We start from the raw sequence: 19,995 nt of genomic DNA, 5'->3' as shown, positions 1-19,995 counted from the left end.
CACCCAGTAATTTAGGGTTATACATTCTTTTCCAGAAATTGTACAGTACTTTATATATTAAGCCATCCTCATTGAAATAACTAACTTGTCTTCATCCTAATTATGTAAACTAGAAAAAAAATCCTGCAACTACCGATGTACAGCATATACCCAGCTGCAATTTCAAAGAAACATAGTAAACATAAGTCTTTACAGAACTTTAAAAACAGGCCTATGTGAAGGAATACAGTGAGGTGGATATGGGTGATACAATTATTGTGCTAACTTCCATGCAGGAGGTCTCTGCAAGCACGGCCACAGTGCACCGGAAAACAGCAACTTAAAACCAGGCTGGTAATGGAAACCCAGTCTGAGGCAACCACACACTTTTCTGTGCTGGCTGAAAACATTCTCATGCAGATCTGTACCTGTGTAGGGTACTTAACCCTTCTACAGTATTATAGTGTAATAAAAGTACAGTCGTTTTTTTTGTTTGTTTTTTTTAAACGTAAAAACTCGTTATACCAAATATACCAAATGTATAGTAAGTATATATATAGTAAGTATATATGTATAGTACGTATATACCAAATGTATAGTAAGTACAATAAGAAACGAATGATTATTATAGATTTCTATACAAAAGAAAGAGAAAAACAAAACGGTCCCTATTTTATAGAAAAGAACCCCTTGAGGGGTAGTGATGCTCACTGCACTTGTGCGCAGACTGCTGATTCAAGGACTTGGAATTGTATTCCTCGACGGAATTAAACAGACAGGTATTTTTTCTTTGTAATTACATCGCTATACTCTATCGTGGCTCCGGGCCCTATTAAATCATTTAGTAAGGTGCTATAATCACACTGTCAGACCAGAAGAGGGAACAGAGGCATCTGTCCGTCCTGCAGGCACTGGCAACTACGGGGTTAACATTCTGTGGGCGTCAGCTTGCTAGGAGGCTGGTAGAGGGGAATGATGTACACTGTGTTCCAATCCTAGGTAATGGGTTTGGGGGCGGAGCTAAGGTATACAAAAGGGGTAGCCTCTGCACTGGTCAGGGCAGTGTTCAAGGGATACAGGAATGAGAGCACCCACATGCTGAATGAAAGTCTAAACTTTGTTGTGTACTTTTGCTTGTCAGACTAAGCAGGATAGCACAGCTGTTTCCTGCATTCAGGTTGACTACGACTGGCCAAGCACAGGTCTGTGGTATTTGAAGGACCATATCATATTATGCGCACTCCTCTTATGACCCGTGTTGTAAATAGTGTGTCTTAAAGAGACAGTACGTCTTTTTGTTTTGTGCTTGTTTGTAAATAAACGTGGTTGCACCTTTTTCATTTTGACAAACCTGACTCTTTGTGTCATTCCGAGGCCTCCCACACCCCGTTTCATATTTTCCTTTTACTTAAACAATCATTTTCACATTGCATGTCCTTTAACTTAAATGTATGCACATTGTGTTCTAGCCTGTCATTAATAAATACAGCTTGTTGTTTTTCATTGAATTTTGCGTTGGTACGCTTATATTTCCCCCCCCCCCTCGGTGTGCGGATCTGTTCTGTGGCGTGTTACCTGCGTACTTAAATGTAGGAACATTTTCAATACAACTTAAAGGTTGTTTTAGTATTTAATTTCAAGAAATACAATAAGAAATACTACACTGTACAATACTGTATAAACCACACATAGTGTATAAGGCCAACATATACATTTAAAGTGAACATTGTAATGGCTAGGCACTAACCAGAAAGGGAAATTCCAGTCCTAAAAGCAACAAGGGGCCTGCATTAGCGACCCTTTGTTTTTTTTAGGTTTGCCGAGGGGCAGATGCCCCGGTTGAGACAGTCTGAGCAGCGAGGGTACACTGGCTGGCAGATCTGCTGACCAAACCCAACCAGCAGCCAGTTGATTTCACTCCACAGATCCCTGGGGAGACAACGGCAGAAAATGTTACAATATGTATATATTTTTAAACACCATTAAAGAGATCACACAGCCACAAATTAAAACACTGCACAGGCAACTACTACTAATTATTAAAAAAACGGTCAGATTCTGTAGGAAGGCATTTTCTGTAAAGTACATTGGTTAATCCATTTTACACATACAAAGGAATCATATTATATTTTTTTCTTTTGGATGTTGTTATTCCAGGATCAAGAATAAAAGCATTTATTTTTTTTCCCCCATTTCTGCATGCGCACTAGGGACTAAAGAACACCTGCTTCAATTGCAGGCACTTCTCTTTTGTATCGGTTAGAATGAACTAGTTTAGTTTTGCCTGAGATGTGGTAGTTGTGCAAGAAGGGTTTGGTATATTTGGACCCTGTGATCTGTTCAACAGCCCCCACTCAGCTTCACTGCAACTACCTGGGCAGCCAGTCCTCCAGCCCCATTCTCGTCTCCTCTGGCGTCTTCGTTTCTCTCTTCATCCATCTCAGCCGGTTTGCGATCCTATGGACGTGAGTATCGACTCCTGGGGGAAAAGGAACAGGATTATTTATCAACAAGAACTGTTACAGTGCATTATAAACTCCATTATTTGAACCCCAACAATCAGTTTAGCTGCAGAAATCCAACCCGTCCTCCACTAGCTACTAACAGGGCTCTATATGTACTGGATGCTGCTATGGTGTTAACTTTATAGCATGCGTAACTATAAAAACTTTACATTAGCCTGAATCCCGTAAACAGAGATACGTACAGCTAAGGTACAGTCCAGAACTATACAAACTGCATTTCCTGGTAAATGAATAACAGGTGAAATAGCAAAAATAAATAAACTATAAATCCGTCCTCTATGATTGACTAAAAGCATTTATTTAATACATAGTCTGTATACATGTAGAACTATTTCTATTCTGGATATAATAGTCTGTTAGTGTTGCCATTTATTGCATTGCTATCCACTGGCTGCGCTGATATATTTGAAAAATGTTCAGTACGTTCATTTGCAACTACACCGTACCAATCCCGGAAACGGTGTTCCAGGCAATGGCCATGGTGAGATGAGCCATCTTGGGTCCAATTCCAGGCAGCTTCACGAGGTCAGTCACATTGTCAGGAATATCTCCATTGTACTGTTTCTGGAGTATCTCTGAGCACTGCTTCATGTACTTCACTTTGCTCTGTAAAGAGTCATGCCTTTAAAAATCAAAGTCAATGTTATCTTTGATATTTCTAACGCACAATATAAGCAAGTGAAATAGGGATCTTGACTGTACATAACAACATGCATGGTTTGGTGGGGTTAGTGCTCCAAACACAAACACTGGCCTTTGCCAAGCAGTATCATTACCTTCCAAAACCCGACAGGATAGATCAGCTCCCCTAAAGTCTTGTCGTCCGTTTGCACAATATTTTCCACAGACAGCCCATGAGCTTGAAGTTTCTTCATGGCTGCAGCTGTCACCTCGTCCTTTGTCTGGCTGGACAGCATCAGCGATATCAGAACCTGGTATCGGATAACCTGGAAAATCAGGGACAGCTTTACACAACATTGGATCATTTCTTATAATTTCAAAAAAATAAAATAAATAGTCCCATAATCATGTTCAATTTGATTCCTGAATTAATGATTTCTACATACTGTAGTTCTTTCTGAGGACATGAGAAAGCAGGCTGCTTTGGTTTGCTTGTTTTTTCACCTGCAGTGGCTGTGTGGTATAAATGCAAAGGGAAGCAAAACCAAATCTAAACAGGGTACCACCTTTTCTGTATGATTCCATTTTACAAGAAACACCCATAAAGTTTGATATATCCACAAGATGGGCTTGTAAGGTAAATACTAACATGTGAAGAAATACATTAAAACGCATATGGGGGAAGTATCTTTAATTAGGTGGAAATGTATAATAAACATTTATTTTGTCACAAAGTTTCCCTCATTTATATGTGGAATTGTAACACTGATCCCATGGGATTTTCAGAAGTAGAAATAAATACATGAAATGCAGATTCGATTTCAGGACCAGTGTGTGTTGCTTTGCATGTGAAACCAAGGCTAGTGGTGCACAACAACACTCAAATCCAACAGTGCAGCACCCACACAATGAGACTGGGTCTACAGTGCAGCACCCACACAATGAGACTGGGTCTACAGTGCAGTACACACACAATGAGACTGGGTCTACAGTGCAGCACCCACACAATGAGACTGGGTCTACAGTGCAGTACACACACAATGAGACTGGGTCTACAGTGCAGCACCCACACAATGAGACTGGGTCTACAGTGCAGTACACACACAATGAGACTGGGTCTACAGTGCAGCACCCACACAATGAGACTGGGTCTACAGTGCAGCACCCACACAATGAGACTGGGTCTACAGTGCAGCACACACACAATGAGACTGGGTCTACAGTGCAGCACCCACACAATGAGACTGGGTCTACAGTGCAGTACACACACAATGAGACTGGGTCTACAGTGCAGCACCCACACAATGAGACTGGGTCTACAGTGCAGCACCCACACAATGAGACTGGGTCTACAGTGCAGCACCCACACAATGAGACTGGGTCTACAGTGCAGCACCCACACAATGAGACTGGGTCTACAGTGCAGTACACACACAATGAGACTGGGTCTACAGTGCAGTACACACACAATGAGACTGGGTCTACAGTGCAGCACCCACACAATGAGACTGGGTCTACAGTGCAGCACCCACACAATGAGACTGGGTCTACAGTGCAGCACCCACACAATGAGACTGGGTCTACAGTGCAGTACACACACAATGAGACTGGGTCTACAGTGCAGCACCCACACAATGAGACTGGGTCTACAGTGCAGTACACACACAATGAGACTGGGTCTACAGTGCAGTACACACACAATGAGACTGGGTCTACAGTGCAGCACCCACACAATGAGACTGGGTCTACAGTGCAGCACCCACACAATGAGACTGGGTCTACAGTGCAGCACACACACAATGAGACTGGGTCTACAGTGCAGCACACACACAATGAGACTGGGTCTACAGTGCAGTACACACACAATGAGACTGGGTCTACAGTGCAGCACCCACACAATGAGACTGGGTCTACAGTGCAGCACCCACACAATGAGACTGGGTCTACAGTGCAGTACACACACAATGAGACTGGGTCTACAGTGCAGCACCCACACAATGAGACTGGGTCTACAGTGCAGCACCCACACAATGAGACTGGGTCTACAGTGCAGCACCCACACAATGAGACTGGGTCTACAGTGCAGTACACACACAATGAGACTGGGTCTACAGTGCAGCACCCACACAATGAGACTGGGTCTACAGTGCAGCACCCACACAATGAGACTGGGTATACAGTGCTGTACACACACAATGAGGCTGGGTCCAGTACCTCCCTTTTAACAATGCAGCTGGTACCTGAGGAGCTGCTCTGGGATCGAAACATTTCCCAGCTCCCATCTGGTCCACTGGTGCATCCTTGTTCTTCCTCATCTCCCGGATGTTGTCCAGCTGCTTGATCCAGTCCTGGGGTTCCCACCGGGATTTTTGGGGATTGTTGCTGTCCTGCAGTTCCTTATCCCTGGTTCCTGCTGTGGAATCATACTCAACCTTGATGCTCTTTCTCCTGGGCCTGACTTGAACGTTGCCAGTTTCTTCTGTTGGGCGGGCCTGAGTTTGATGTGCCTGAGAAACTAGACATACAGCACATGAGCAAGGGGGTTACGATTCCAATACAACGATACAGAGAAATACAAAGATAGGCTGGCATACATTCCTTGAGACATGCTATCAGTAGGTATTGTTGTCAGCTGAAATGGTTATCACTCAGTTAAGTGTTCTGCACAGGAAATTGCTTTACAGTGAACAATTATTGAAATCAATAGGCTGCCAATAATATTTTCCAATCCCTTATTAGCTTTTCACAACTCCCCTTTTAGGTAGTTTTGTTTGTTTTACTTTCTTGTGTGGATAGAACATATGTACTTCCAGTAACATATTTTACTATAGGCTAGGCCCTACTCTTTTCCACATGAAAACGGACCGTAAACTGTTTCCAAACTATAAAACCCATTCAATTTCACTGTTTTTCAAATTATTGACTTGAACACACCCCTTTTCACAAACAACCAAGCGAGAGTACAGTATATTATTAATACCAACACAACGAGTTATTATTTACCTGCAGTTTTAAGTTTTGTTGAATGGTGATGTCGCTCGCCCAAAATCTTGGATCTGTTTACATCATGGTCGCACTCTGCTTTAACTATTTGTTGTGCCTTTTGTTTTAAAACTGCCGCTGTCTGTTGTTTGGCACTTGGCGCAGATGTGTTTGTTCTGACCGCTTTAGTCATATTTCTAGTTAACATTCTTTGACTCCTCTGCAAAAAGTAAGGGGACGAAGTCATTTTAACAGATACAAAAAAAGTATATTTATTTGAATGAATTAGATAAGTGCTGCAATGCACAGACCTTTACAACCCTACCCACTGGTGTAAAATCTACAATTAAAATACAACCACGTTATGAAACAAGTACCCAGGTGTAATCATAACATTAGTCTTAAGGCCTCAAATGTAGCTTCCACTATACGCGCTAAACTGAGTTTAAAATGACCCACTTTATCAACAACAGCAAAACAATTTTAAAAAAAGAAATAATTCAATAACACGTAACGTGCCAGCCACAGCAGATCATACCTCTGTTTCTGTTTACAATCTCCGCCTATAAAATTAAAAACTTCATTTCCCAGAATGCTAAGAAAGAAGGTGTGGTATTTAGGAAGTACTTGCTGTCCTGCGAGGGTGACTTCCTGTGAGAGTTTCAGAGAGGGTGGGTGAGGGGAATTGAATTGGCTGCAAAACAACATTTTAACATTAGAAATGCATTGACAACCAGTACATTATCAGCGTTTTAATCAGACCATCAACATTGCTACCGAAAAACAGGTACGTTTTCTTTTTGCAGTCAAGATATATATATATTTATTTTTATTATTTTAGTTTGCATTTTAATTACGTCGATTTTTTTTAGCTTGTTTGTTTTCAAATTGGGTTAAGAGAGACTATGTATCACTTACTGATACACATATGTCATGCTGGTAGAATTATCGTATATTTAATTATTTGTTTCGCTGCAAACATTTTTTGTAGATCAAATCTTGTCTGCTTTTTTTTTTTAATCAAACGTCATTAAACGCCATGGAATAAGATATATTTCATAAAGTTAGTCAAGCGTGTTTTATAAACCTCAAATTACTCTTTGCTTAAATCTTTGTAAATATCCATGTTCAGTCAGGTTAGTGTGGGTTGATCTTAAAATCACAGCTGTTGCCCCCAAAAGATGGATTGAGCTAATCAGAGTGCCACTAATAAAACATGTTTGCAGCTTGGTCATCGTGCAACACAGCGTATTGTCGCCTCATACTGTAAAAGCATGAAACTGGATACGTGTATGTGTATGGTAACCAGGTAGAAGTATTGGATCTTAAAGCTTTGTGACAGATTTTAAATTGGTAACCAATGTGTACCACTGTTATTCTGGATTAGTGATTTTTTAAATGTAGTCATTGCCCTATATAAATACAGTTTACACATCTCCCCTTATAGTGGTGTAGTTATTGTATTTTCAGTAGGGCATGTTCAATTTAAAGCACTTTGGAAATAAACTGTAGAATAAATAGTGTGTGTTTGCAGAATACTTGCAGTACTTGCAATATGTGCTTTGCACCTATCAGGAAGCCACCAGCCTGTTGGGCCCCACGACCCCCAGCATGAAGAAGCAGCAACAGCAGCAACAGCAGCAGCAGCAGCAGAGTAAGGAATCTCTGACGGACAAGATGAAGGGTCTGTTTGGGCTGAGACAATCGCGCATCAACACCAGGCAAGCGGAGAGCAGACCCGCTGAGTTCATCATCACTCTCGACACCCTAAAGGTGCTTGCTTTCTGGGTTTATTCTTGAACTTTTTACATCCCTCTTCTGGAAACGCATTATGTGAAGAGCAAATGACAGTGCTTTCCACTTTGTCAAACCCTCTGTCTCTGGTATTTACAGTACATTCTAAATTGTGTGTAAGAAATGAGAACCAAAGGCAGCTATGAGCATGTCAGAATTTCAGTTCCTCTTATCCTGTGGACACATTTCGTCCTGTGCACTGAACACTATTTGTTCTTGTCGCATGGTATTCTGTGCCCCTTCTCGTTTTACTCCATTAAAGCAGATGACCTTTAGAAATGACTGCCTCCACTACTCTGTGTGTTCCTTGCTGTGTTCCTGACATTTACACTTCCCACTGTTTGGATGGAATAGCATACAATATGTTAAATTATTAACCTGGAAAAGTGGCTTTCTCTACAGCAGTGGTTCCCAGCCCTGGTCCTGGGGACCCTCTGTGTCTTCTCTGTCCCTTAACTGAACTGATTTTGCTTAATTATACCTTTTTAATTGTTTTCAGCTCTTAAACAGTTTGCAGATTTAAAGTTAGCTGTAACATTTTATAAGTAACTTGAACTCTGCAACTGTTTAAGAGCTGAAAACAAGTAAAAAGGTATAATTAAGCAAAGTATCAGTTCAATTAAGCGTCTAGTTAAGTAACAGAGCTCAGTTGGAATGAAAACCAGCAGACACAGGGTCGTCCCCAGGACCAGGGTTGGGAACCACTGCTCTGCAGTATGGGGGACTATGATAGGTAATGACCAGCATAGAGGAGAGCACAGCTACATTTTCATATTCTGGAACAGCAGTTGTGTTTGACTACTTGTGCAAGATAACCCTTTAATAAAAGTTTATTTCGATGAAGATAATGTTTCCTGCTTTTCGTTCTGGGCTAATGTGTTTGAAAGCATGGAAACTAGCTGTTAATGTTTCTTTGACTGCATTAAAGTGCGTACAATTGTTAGGGATGTTTTAGTTTAGACCAGTTTTAGCTTGCATTACATTAGTATCATCTTAACCAAGTGTTATCCTAGCATTTCAGGAAAGATTTCATTATACAGCAGACAGGCATTCTGTGATTGTAAGAATACAGCTAGATGGCTTGCATTTCAAGTTTTCAGGAAACAAAATCATAATATTAGTTATGAAAACAGGCTTGAGAATGTTGATCAAATAATATTACGATATGTTTTCGGAAAACCAATGTTGTTGTGTCCATCTTAGCACTCTGAGTGGTATATGGATTCTTCTCATTTCTGAATGTCTCTCCTTGGGTCTAGGAGCTGAATCCTGAGTGTGGACTACACAGCAGAATCCGAGTCATTAACCATATATGTGAGCTTGCAAAATCCAAGAAATTTGAAGAGGTAGGTTTGTACTTGTTCTCTTTTTGTTATGGATTTTGTCATGGTTTTGCTTTTATTTTATGATGGTATAGTAATCTTTTCTCTTCTACTTAAGTAGGGTTTTTTGTGTGTGGTGTTGGTAAAGGAGGGGGTTATTCCGTTGGTTGCATGATTTTCTTTTTGAACTTTAACACTAAATTAAATAAAAAGACTATTTGAGATAATATACTGTAAGACACAAGAGAATGGGTATGTTACTCTATGCTTGTACTGATGCAGAATTAGACAGTTGCAAATGCAAATGCACTTTCAGTAAATAAATGCCTTTTCCTTTTTGTAGAATGCGGTGGAGGCTGTTTGGAAAGCAGTGGAGGATTTGCTGCAGCCTGATCAACCGGTAGAAGCCAGACATGCAGTGCTTCAGCTGCTCAAAGCTATCATCCAGGGCCAGGTAAGGGACTGGTGTTCCAGTAACTAGCTTACAGAAATCCTACTACATTATACTAGTCACTGGCCTTGAGCAATGGATTATGTTGCTTTCAAGGTTCATAGGAGTTTTACTTTTACACACCCTAAACAGGGTTACATTCAAACCATGTACAGCTCAGTAACTCTCGTTGTTTTAAAACACGATAAAAAAAAATACAAATAAGCAGGGATGGAAATAATACTCCTGTTGCATAGCAGTTTCACCCATTCCAGGGTTTAATATCTGCTTGATTGTCTTGTCATAAGTGAATGTGTCTTATTTAATGCATAATAAAACCATGGGTGGATCAAACTGCTATGCAATGGGAGTCTTCTTTCCATCCCTGGTGTTAATAAAAAAACAAAGTTTTAAGCCATTTGTCTTTAATAAACTTCTGCAACATGGACTATATTTTGTCGCCCTCCGTCCATGTCAACAGGGTGAAAGGCTTGGGCCTCTTAGAGCTTATTTCTTTAAGATCGTCAAGGACTATCCCTCCAATGAACACCTTCATGAAAGACTTGAGGCCTTCAAAGCTCTAACAGAGAATGGCAAGGACATCACGTACTTGGAGGAAGACATTGGTATGCATCCAGCTGTGGTATTTGGGAAGGAGTGGTACAAAACATTCTTTCTGCACAGCTATTTCCATACAGGCAGCATTGCATTTTATAGTTAAAGCCACACATACTAGTGCAATGCTTGGTAACCGTTGTTGATGAGGTTTATTGTTTTGAAAATAGGCGATTGTCTTGAAAACAGGAGCGCAGGTCATCCGATCATTAAAACAACATTAAAGTTAAAGCTGCATCCATGTGATTGTTTGTTCTACTTGCAGCTGACTTTGTGCTTCTGTGGATGGACACTGGTCTGACTGCAGAATTCCTCCAGGTTCTTGTCAACCTCGTCAAATTCAACAGCTGCTACCTGGATCAGAATGTTTCACAGATGGTCCAGTAAGATATTTTCCCCAAGTTTTTTTTTTTTTTTTTTTTCATTCCATTCAGAGTACAAAACTAGTGTACGTTAGGCGTGGCAGACGAATCAGCGAGGTGTCTTTAACACGTGGTGTGTCTTTCTTTTCTTTACAGTAAGATATGCCTCCTGTGCAACCGGACTACAGCTTCAACAGATATAGAGGTAATCACCTCTCTCTTGTAAAGTGTTGAGTTTGCTGCTGTTGAACTGCAATGGTTGTATGTCTTCTCTGAGGGTCTTCTGGTTTTCATTCCTAAAACTTAAACTTTTGTTTATTTGTCAACGTCTTTTACAGTTGATTTTTAAAAATGCACTTGCTTCAAGATGCACAACCTATGAAACATTTTGAGGCTTGGAGAGAAGTGTTAAATTTGTCCAATTATTCAGATAGTTAGACCAATTAAGTAATTGAGAGCTCGGGTGGAATGAAAGACAGAAGACACTGCGGCCCTCCAGAACCTGAGTTTGACACCCCTGCTACTTTGTTCTTTAGGTTTCTCTGCAAGTGCTGGATGCTGTGGTTTGTTACAACTGTCTCCCCTCTGACTCCCTGCCTGTTTTTATCATCACTCTGTGCCGCACAGTGAATGTCAAGGAGTTCTGTGAATCCTGTTGGAAGGTGAGGTTTCACACAAACACAATACTTTTTTGTTCTGCTTTAATGAACGATGAAAGCACAGTGATTGACCCTCTGAATTGAGTTGTCTCGGCACATCTCAGTCTTGTTGTTTTGTAGGTTTCATGTCCAGGAAGCTCAGGATCTTGCTTCAAGATTGTTCAAAGGACATTTTTTTTCTGAATTAAAAATAACTAAAAAAAAAAAAACACTAATTACAATTTTAAGCCAGCCCATATGTTATCATTTTTAACCTTAAATGAATGTCACAATTTGTAGTAAAGAGCTTTAAGAATGTATTTACAGATTTCATGGTAAATACAATTCACATTTAAAGAAAGTGTTCCTGTGTATTTATTTTACTGAGCAACACAACAGACCTTCATTGCCGTGATTGCATTCAAATCATGCACAGCTCAGTAACCCTCGCTGTTTTAAAACATGATTTAAAAAAAAAAGGAAAAGGGTTTTGCTTTTGAGCATGATTATACCACTAGATAAGGAGCAACCAAATAGTCATAGTAACCTGAAACCAATGGTCAAAAGTGCTCTGCAACAGTATTGATGGTTGTTTTGTTACACTAGGGCAGGGGTGCACAATTCCGGGCCTGGAGGGCCGGATCCCTCCTGGCTTTTGTTCCAACTGTGCTCTAAATTACTTAATTAGACCTATAATTGATAATAATTGGTCCAATTAAGTAATTTAGGGCAAGGTTGGCACAAAAGCCAGGAGGGACACCGGCCCTCCAGGACCGGAATTGTGCACCCCTGCACTAGGGATTTCTGCATGTCAGTAAAACATGATCCCTATAGATCAGTGGTCTCCAATCCTGGTCCTGAAAGGCCAGTGTCCCTCCTGGTTTTTGTTCCAGCTGTACCCTAAATTACTTACTTGGATCAATTAAGCTTCTAATAAGCACTTAATTGATCCAATTAATTAATTTAGGGTACAGTTGGAACAAAACCCAGACGGGACACCAGCTCTCCAGGACCAGCATTGGAAACCCCTGCTATAGATGCACTTGAACTGTAATGTAAAGCCCCAGCTGTAATGTTAATGATGATGTTGCTTTTTTTTATTGTGCAGCTCATGCGTAAGGTCCTGGGAACTCATTTAGGACACAGTGCGATCTATACCATGTGCCACATCATGGAGGAGAGGTATGAAACCAGTGCTGTAGGGGGACAGAACTTGCAGTGCAGGGTTGAATTTCAAAGTTCCTAGTGATGTCTGTAACCTGAGCTCTCTATGTTCTAAGCAAACATGTGAATCTGGGGTCATCTCAAAGCTCATCCACAGCAGGGGTATACACAAGAAACTTCTGAACAGCCACTATTTAATTGAATGATTCCTAAAGTAAGTGATCCCATCATAAAAAAACCTACAGAGAAGTAATCTTTATTTAGGCACTACCCAAATGTTTTTATTTATGTCTGTGTGTATTATGTATGTTTCTTTGATTATAATTTAACATGCATCAGTTTTGTAATTTGTAACCATAGGAATGTGAAACACATTTCTAAAATCGATAGCAGTGTATTGTACTTCGTTAAGCAAAGGGCAATGGGTGGCGGAGTTGAATTGTTTTGCTGGTTTTTAGAGCCTACGTGGAAGATGCAGCCCTGTTGCGGGGGGCTGTGTTCTTCGTAGGGATGGCACTGTGGGGGGCTCACCGGCTTTCAACTCTGAAGAACACACCGACGTCCGTGCTGCCGTCATTCTATAAGGCAAGTCCTAATGCTTCTCCCATCCAGACCTATGAGATTTCCCATTTAAATCTGTACATTAATATACAGCTGTGGCCAAAGGTTTTGCATCACCCTAATGTTGCTTCATGAAGTAGAATGAAACTTGCTGAATAATGTCATGTTAACATATTGAATTACACACCATGTTGTAGTTTTCCATATACTTAACGAAAAACTGACAAATTGAAAAATGTGACATGGAAATCTAACGTGAAATACTGTACTACTAGAGTACTATTGCTTCCGGTAGACTTTTGTGATATCATTTTATAGTGTCTTTGACATGATGTTACATAAGATCTAAATTTATGTTCATATAGTTTATTTTATTTATTTAATTGTCTCAATCCTAAAATTCTAGGTGATGCAAACGTTTTGGCCATAGCTGTACTATTTATTTTTCTTTTGCCCTACCCATGCTAAACTGTAGCTCCTAATTAATGGTTGGCTTTATATCCTAAATGCTGGCTGCTGTGCAGTATTCTGCCCTGAGATTTCTTTCTTTGAGGCCCTGGGTGAAATATTGGTTGTCTTGTGGTATACTTTTCAGGCCATGACTTGTACCAATGCTGTGGTATCCTTTGAAATAGTCCTCTCGGTCACAAGATTGATAAAGAAGTATGGGAAGGAGCTGCAGGATGTCACATGGGATATTCTTCTAAACATCATTGAAAAGTTACTTCAGCAGATTCAGGTGAGATGAATTGAGTACCCAGTACATGCCTAGAAATACACGATCTACCCTAGTATTCAACCCCTTGGTTAAAATAATTCCAGACAACAGATTTCTCCCTGTAATTTTAAATTTTTACGTTTTTACGCCTGTACTGATTTCATAGAAGGGGGACGAAAAGCTTGGCACAGTGAAAGTAAAAAGAATGGACCTCATTTTCTTCAACTTATTTCTTTTTAGACATTAGGTAATCCTGAACTGAAGTTCATTGTCCATGAACTGCTGTCCACAGTAGAGGAGCTGTATGAACAGAATGGTTACCATGGCTCCCACGAGAGGTTCTTTGGGCTGATAGAAACATTTTCAGATAAGAGACCTGTAAGATTCATTGTTTTTGCAATTTTCCATATCAAAGGTTCTTCAGGCTAATTAGAAAAATGTTTGGATAAAAGACCAATTATCTATTTTTTTATTTTTAAATTGCTTTGATTTAGAATGTAAAGTTGTATAACTTGGGGGACATAAACATTTTTGCGAGATTTTTATTTTAAAGCGGTCTTTCTTCAACTCTACTGAGTTGGATCAAGGCTTTGGAGATGCAGTTTCATAGTACAGTGAAGTATTTGTTACAGGAGTGGTAATGCAATGGCTAATACAGCTGGCTGTTTGTTTTACAGGAAGCCTCTGTCTTGACACTGTTGTCATTCCGAGCTCATTCCATTCACCCAGCAAAAGATGGCTGGATTCAGAACCTACAGAGGCTGATGGAAAAGTTCTTCAGGTAAAGTATGCAATACAAGGACATAGAAATTACTTTTCAATGTAAATAATGTTCAGTCATACACTGTGAAACGTGTGTTAGATACAGGCAGAAGGCATTTAATCAGTGTAGCGCTAAGCAGTTAAAGAAGTGATGATAAACAAGGCTTTTCTTAGCTTATTTTCTTAGCTTGTTTTGTTCTTATTAGCAACTGGCAGATTTTTCAAATTTCAAACCTTCAAGCTGATCTTCCCATTATTGTAAAACTGCTTAAATAATTAAAAGCCAAAATGTTTTAACAATGCCTGTTTTTTTTTTTCTCTCTTACTCTCGCTGTGTAACCTAAATGGGCAGTGAAGTTTAAATAAAGCCTGTTTGTTGTGTTAATTTAGTAACCTCGTTTGGCTTGTTTGCTACAGCCTAGTCCTCTTGCACATGCAGATCCTAACCATTGGGCTCACCAGGCCATTCTTGTGTATGCCTTCTCAGGCTGTGACACGGTAGCATTAATGACTTGCTTTCTTTCACGAATATAGGAATGAGACCAGGAGTAACATTCGAATCAAAGTTCTTGACATCCTGTCGTTTGTGCTCAGCATTAACCGGCAGTTATATGAGGTCAGTATTCTTGTGAGACGTCTCATCATCTACTTTAAAATCTATATAAATGCACAGCCAGTCAGACTGTACCACGTGTGAAGAACGCTTCCATCGTTCACCTGCACGGCCTGTCCTTTGTGTTTCAGGAGGAGCTGATTGAGTCGGTGGTGATTCCCCAGCTCAGCCAGATTGCTGATGACAAGCACCTTCATGTTCGCAGGCTGGCCACACAGCTGCTGGTTGACCTGGCTGAGGGCTGCAATACTCATCATTTCAACAGCCTCCTGGACATTATAGAGAAGGTAGGGTGAAATGCCTTTGCACCACTTTTTTTTTTTTTTCTTTAGTAACAAAAAAATGAATGATCTGAAGTAACATGTGTCTATCTGGGATTGCTCTAGGTGGTGAACCGGCCGTTGTTTTGCCCTGTTGCTGCTGAGGCAGTAGATGGGGAGATCACTTCTGAGTCTCCAATGGAAGATGTGAAGACCGCAATCCTTGGACTTCTGGAGATACTACAGGTTGCCCATTTATATCTTTATTTTAATGTCCTTAACATGAGGACTATACCTATTCAAAACATGAGAAAAGGATTGTGTGCCATTATCCATATTCTGCATGTATTTGTTAGTCGTGTGTGCTGTGTTTCAGTACTGTCATTGCATTGTATCCATGAAAGATGTAATGACTTGGGGTTACTGTTGATCCCAGTTACTACTATAGAATGGGGATCTAATGTTCAAGATTCTTTAAAGAGCCCCACAGAACACTTGCATTTCTTAGTCTCAATGTGCGATTGAATGATCATTGTTTCCCTTGCAATGGGTCAGTAGTGGAGGTATAGCTGTCTCTTAGTTTATTATCTTGCTAAAAGCCTTCTCCTGCTTTCCAGACCAAACTGTACACCTTGCCAGCCAGCCATGCCAGCAGAGTCTACGAGCTACTGATCAGCCACATCCAGCTACACTACAAGAACAAATACTCCTCAGCCATTGCCAGCAGCATTCGCCTACAGGTGTTGCCAGGTTTATAAATCTCTGTGTAACTACTGTATATATAGAGAATAATGCATGGGGTAGTGTATGATAAATGAGAATTTAATGCCCATCTGGTGAGTTTATTTATTTATTTATTTATTTATTTATTTTTTCTGGCCAAAAAGCGAGAGAAGATAGCAGCTACGATTGGAATTCCGTTCAGTTTGACAGCTGGCACTGTTGCAGGTGTTAATGAGCATGTCCTTCCTGCATCGCACGGCCATGCGATATGGGAAATATCAATTGGATGAGCCCATTTAGAAAATTGCTCACCAGTTCTAGTAAAATAGCAACTGATTGTGAAAGATTATTTAAAATATCGTACAGTATATACTGCCATGCTGGAGTCCCATCTGCATTTATATTTATTTTTTTTAAATCATACAATTTAATTTGCAGTCAGCTTTGTAAGAGATTGGGATTTGACAGGGCTGCTTCTGCACAGATAAAGCAGTTATGAAACTTCCCAACAGCTACTGTTTCTGAAATCTTGGGCTTTTTGTTCTTCACTTTCCAATGTCTTTAGGTTTTTGATTTCCTCTTGCTCTTGCGTGCTGACTCCCTCCATCGTTTAGGGATTCCCAATAAGGATGGCGTGGTGAGGTTCAGCCCATACTGCCTCTGTGATTTGGGGTGAGTGTTTAAGTGTGGGTAATTGTTACTGGTTCAAATATGAACGCTGATGTGGGGCTTTCTGAAAGCAACAATGTCATGCAAATTGTTCAGCTGGGTTAAACATGTTTTGCTTTTAGAAATACTAAAATATAAATGGCAAACATTTTGACTATCTTTAAAATGGAGCACTACTGAATTGTTTCGTCTTTGTTGTACTACAGTGGGGTGGTGGTGATGCCACTTATTCCCAGCTATTCTTCTTTAAGATTGTCGAGCAGTATTTGGGCCTGTAAATGAGTCTGTAATCTGACTGTCTCCTCTTTCTTTGCTAGTGAGCAGGAGAAGAGAACAAGTGAAAAGAAACCGCCAGGAACAGTGTCTCCCTCTGCTGGTAGTCCTACTCCAAGCACCCAGACCTCATCCTTAATTCGCATGGGATACCTCCCCTTCTCGTTGGCTTTTGGGCTACTCTTGCAGTGTTTGAAACTGGTGAGTAATGAAGGCTGCCACGCACAGTGTGTGGATATAGCAAGAAGTAGCATTAATGGGCTGTAGCTTTTAAAACTATTTGTATTTGTTTGTTGAAAAAATGAATGTGTTCATTGTTTTTTCTTGGAACTTGAACTTGATGCTTGTCCCTGCTGCTTTTCCTGAGAACAACATTGTGCATTCATGTTGGTGAATGCACAATGTTGCTTTATATATGTACCCTGTGGCTGGCAGTTTGTTCTCCTGTCCTGGAAGCTGATGTTTCTGCTGGTTCTTTCTGTACACAGGAGACCGACTGGAAGGTTGTAAAGCTGGTTCTGGATAAGCTGCCCGAGTCTCTGCAGTACAAAGTTCTTATCCTGTCCTCTCCATGTAGCATTGACCAGCTGTGCACTATTCTGTGCGCTATGGTAATGTCATGGTTTTCATTTATTTTTAAATGTATATTTTGAATAACAAATGTGATAATGTTTGGGCTGCCACAGCATGTATTAGATCATGGATGGTCTCTGTCCTGGAGGGCCATTCCACTCTAGGTTTAACAGGCAAAATGGGATAATGAACTACTTCAGGGTCTGGATGGAGGTTTCATTGGTTCAATTTAGAACAGGGTTGGAACAAAGACCAGGAGTGGAATGGCCGATTTTTGACCACCCCTGTATTGGATGGTTTGCTTATTAAAATAATGTATGTGTTTGAAAAGTGGCCAATTTATCTACAGTGTTCAGTGTTTACCTACATATTTATCAAGTGATCGGTCTGAGTGCTGTAACTCCCAAAAAATGCACCAGTGCCGCACACCAGTCCAGATTCAGTAGGCTGTTGTGCAAACTCAATATATCCCCCATGTTCAACATCCTGGAGCCATTTCACAAAGCACTTAAAGCACTTGGCAGGCTACTAGCTAATGTAGCTGCTATCTTCTTCCTGTCTGTTTCACAAAATAGTAGTGGTATAGTTTTTTAATTTGTATAAGCTACTGATCATGATACAATGCACGCATCTAAAATGTGTATTGCATGGAAAATGATGTAGCATTAGGATTAGCTGTACTGTATTTGTACTGTAAGATACAAGCTGATTTTCACCCACTTGTGGCTACCTGCTCTCACCTCTCATGGGTACAGTATTCTATGTAGGAGTCAACTCAGCTATTCTGAAGGATTAAATGGTCAATGCTTTCTTCAGTTTATTTAACTGGATTTGGTAGATGTCTACCTGCTGTGGTAGTGCTTTGTGGAATTGGCCCCTGGGCATAAGTAGCTTTGCCTGTAATTTGAATGGTGTTTGTTTTGAATTTCAGTTCACAGATCGGCTGGTTTCGGAGCGGTCACGCAAAATCACGGATAGTTTTCCTCGAACTGATGCGCAGCTGGGTGTGGTTCCGGTGCTGGCGGCTTTAACCTCGTTCCATAATTACCTGGAGCAGGGCAGACAGGTAGAACAAACTTCAGCTAATGCTTTTCAGCCATAACCACATTTTTAGTTTAGAACTAATGTCAAAATACAAAATGCGTTCGTGAAATCATTAAACTGTTTAAGCCAGAGGTGTCAAACTCAGTTTCTGGAGGGCCGCAGTGTCTTCTGGCTTTCGTTCCTCCCAAAGCTCTCAATTACTTAATTGGAACCATTCTAACACTTCTCTCCATGCCTCACAATGTTTCATTACCTTGAATCGAGTGCATTTTTTAAAATGATCAGCTGTAAAAAACCTTGAGAAATATTAAGTTAAATTGAAGAAATAATTCTATCAATGATGTCAGTTGAGAGGTTAAATTGGAATGAAAACCAGAAGACCCTGCGGGTCCTCGGACTGGAGTTGATCACCCTTGGTTCAAGTCATTTTGAGGGTGATGCAATTTCAATGTGCTTGTTTGTTTCAGCGGGAGCTGGTCCAGTGTTTGATTTGCCGTTGCGGCAGGCAGTGTGTTGTAGCCCTGACAATGTGCACCATCGAGATGCCAGACATTATGGTCAAACTGCTTCCTGCCTTGATTGTGAAACTCACTCACATTTCTGCCACTGTTGTCATGGCCTCTCCTATGTTAGAATTTCTATCAAGTAGGTATTTTGTTACTAGAAAAAAAAATTGTCATGTGCCAGTATGTTTTATGAATGCAAATATAGAATGAATACTGTAGGTGAAGGGGATTTATTTTGTAAGGTGGTGACTGGAAAATATTTTCTGCAGCAATTGCGTACCCAAAAGTCCAATCACTTCATGGGTCTAACAGTGGGGGAGTTTTTTTTGTATCTTGGCACTTAAATTCGTGTTGCTGTTTTAATGTTCATATCCTGTTCTCTCTCAGCTTTGGTCAGGCTTCCACACCTGTATGCAAACTTTGTGGCTGAACAGTACGTGAGCGTGTTCGCTCTGTCCTTGCCGTACACAAACCCTTCCAAGTAAGCACTGAATTCTCCTCTTTAGCTTGTGCAACCTTCAGTTATTAAAGTTTGAAATCCAGAGGCTTAAACCAAAAGCTCAGACATTGTTTTTTGACTATTACTACTGTTTGTTTAATGGTGTAATTTGGATCATGGCAGTTAACCACTAATAATGTACTTTGCATGTCTTTTTTTTCTTCAAGGTTTAACCAGTATATAGTGTCTTTAGCCCATCATGTAATTGCCATGTGGTTCATCCGATGTCGTCTCACATTTCGGAAGGACTTTGTGCAGTATATCACAAAGGTGAGGCTTTTAGAATCTGTGTCTTTTAAAGAAAATAATAAGAAATTAGAAGACAGACCATTCTGTTAAGACACAAAACGAAATAAGCTATA

At 40.4% G+C, this 19,995-nt stretch overlaps 2 protein-coding genes across 4 annotated transcripts in view; one reads left to right on the top strand and one right to left on the bottom strand.

The window, feature by feature from the left end:
* Positions 1-1,590: 1,590 nt before the first annotated feature.
* nthl1 (nth-like DNA glycosylase 1) lies at positions 1,591-6,761 on the bottom strand. Of its 3 annotated transcripts, none has more exons than XM_034030748.3 (7): positions 6,646-6,761; positions 6,129-6,327; positions 5,366-5,640; positions 3,281-3,451; positions 2,951-3,110; positions 2,353-2,458; positions 1,591-1,908 (listed from the first exon to the last, which is right to left on the bottom strand). In XM_034030748.3, exons 2-7 carry the CDS (start codon positions 6,313-6,315, stop codon positions 1,770-1,772), a joined length of 1,038 nt encoding a protein of 345 aa, XP_033886639.3. In that variant the 5' UTR covers positions 6,316-6,327; positions 6,646-6,761; the 3' UTR covers positions 1,591-1,769. The 3 variants fall into 3 exon arrangements, with proteins under 3 accessions (XP_033886639.3, XP_058891611.1, XP_033886638.3); XM_059035628.1 differs by lacking the exon at positions 6,646-6,761 and adding an exon at positions 6,419-6,639; XM_034030747.3 differs by lacking the exon at positions 6,646-6,761 and having other exon boundaries at positions 6,129-6,639.
* Positions 6,747-19,995, top strand: part of LOC117418002 (tuberin-like) — a 31,278-nt gene continuing 18,029 nt past the window's right edge. Inside the window, exons 1-24 of the mRNA XM_034925823.2 lie at positions 6,747-6,894; positions 7,683-7,880; positions 9,161-9,247; positions 9,567-9,677; positions 10,135-10,279; positions 10,534-10,651; positions 10,787-10,835; positions 11,167-11,292; positions 12,377-12,450; positions 12,891-13,017; positions 13,589-13,732; positions 13,952-14,089; positions 14,389-14,492; positions 15,008-15,089; positions 15,218-15,373; positions 15,473-15,592; positions 15,964-16,086; positions 16,635-16,741; positions 17,056-17,212; positions 17,500-17,622; positions 18,516-18,650; positions 19,096-19,273; positions 19,522-19,615; positions 19,801-19,903. Of these exons, the coding sequence (XP_034781714.2) occupies positions 7,719-7,880; positions 9,161-9,247; positions 9,567-9,677; positions 10,135-10,279; positions 10,534-10,651; positions 10,787-10,835; positions 11,167-11,292; positions 12,377-12,450; positions 12,891-13,017; positions 13,589-13,732; positions 13,952-14,089; positions 14,389-14,492; positions 15,008-15,089; positions 15,218-15,373; positions 15,473-15,592; positions 15,964-16,086; positions 16,635-16,741; positions 17,056-17,212; positions 17,500-17,622; positions 18,516-18,650; positions 19,096-19,273; positions 19,522-19,615; positions 19,801-19,903 (2,763 nt within the window). The 5' untranslated portion in view covers positions 6,747-6,894; positions 7,683-7,718. The remainder of the gene's footprint in view (positions 6,895-7,682; positions 7,881-9,160; positions 9,248-9,566; positions 9,678-10,134; positions 10,280-10,533; positions 10,652-10,786; positions 10,836-11,166; positions 11,293-12,376; positions 12,451-12,890; positions 13,018-13,588; positions 13,733-13,951; positions 14,090-14,388; positions 14,493-15,007; positions 15,090-15,217; positions 15,374-15,472; positions 15,593-15,963; positions 16,087-16,634; positions 16,742-17,055; positions 17,213-17,499; positions 17,623-18,515; positions 18,651-19,095; positions 19,274-19,521; positions 19,616-19,800; positions 19,904-19,995) is intronic.

Source organism: Acipenser ruthenus, chromosome 13 (assembly GCF_902713425.1).
Source record: "Acipenser ruthenus chromosome 13, fAciRut3.2 maternal haplotype, whole genome shotgun sequence".
Taxonomy (NCBI): domain Eukaryota; kingdom Metazoa; phylum Chordata; class Actinopteri; order Acipenseriformes; family Acipenseridae; genus Acipenser; species Acipenser ruthenus.
The sequence above is the reverse complement of the archived record's forward strand: the minus strand, read 5'-3'. Positions and strand labels throughout refer to the sequence as shown.

What these genes read in the sequence shown, in the direction of transcription:
- nthl1 (XM_034030747.3), bottom strand. Translation starts at nt 6,354, where the DNA reads ATGACTTCGTCCCCTTACTTTTTGCAGAGGAGTCAAAGAATGTTAACT. An exon ending in ATCCCAGAGCAGCTCCTCAG is followed by an intron (nt 3,452 to 5,365) that starts GTACCAGCTGCA and finishes CTGATTTTCCAG; the next exon opens with GTTATCCGATACCAGGTTCT. An exon ending in CTGGAGGACTGGCTGCCCAG is followed by an intron (nt 1,909 to 2,352) that starts GTAGTTGCAGTG and finishes TTGTCTCCCCAG; the next exon opens with GGATCTGTGGAGTGAAATCA.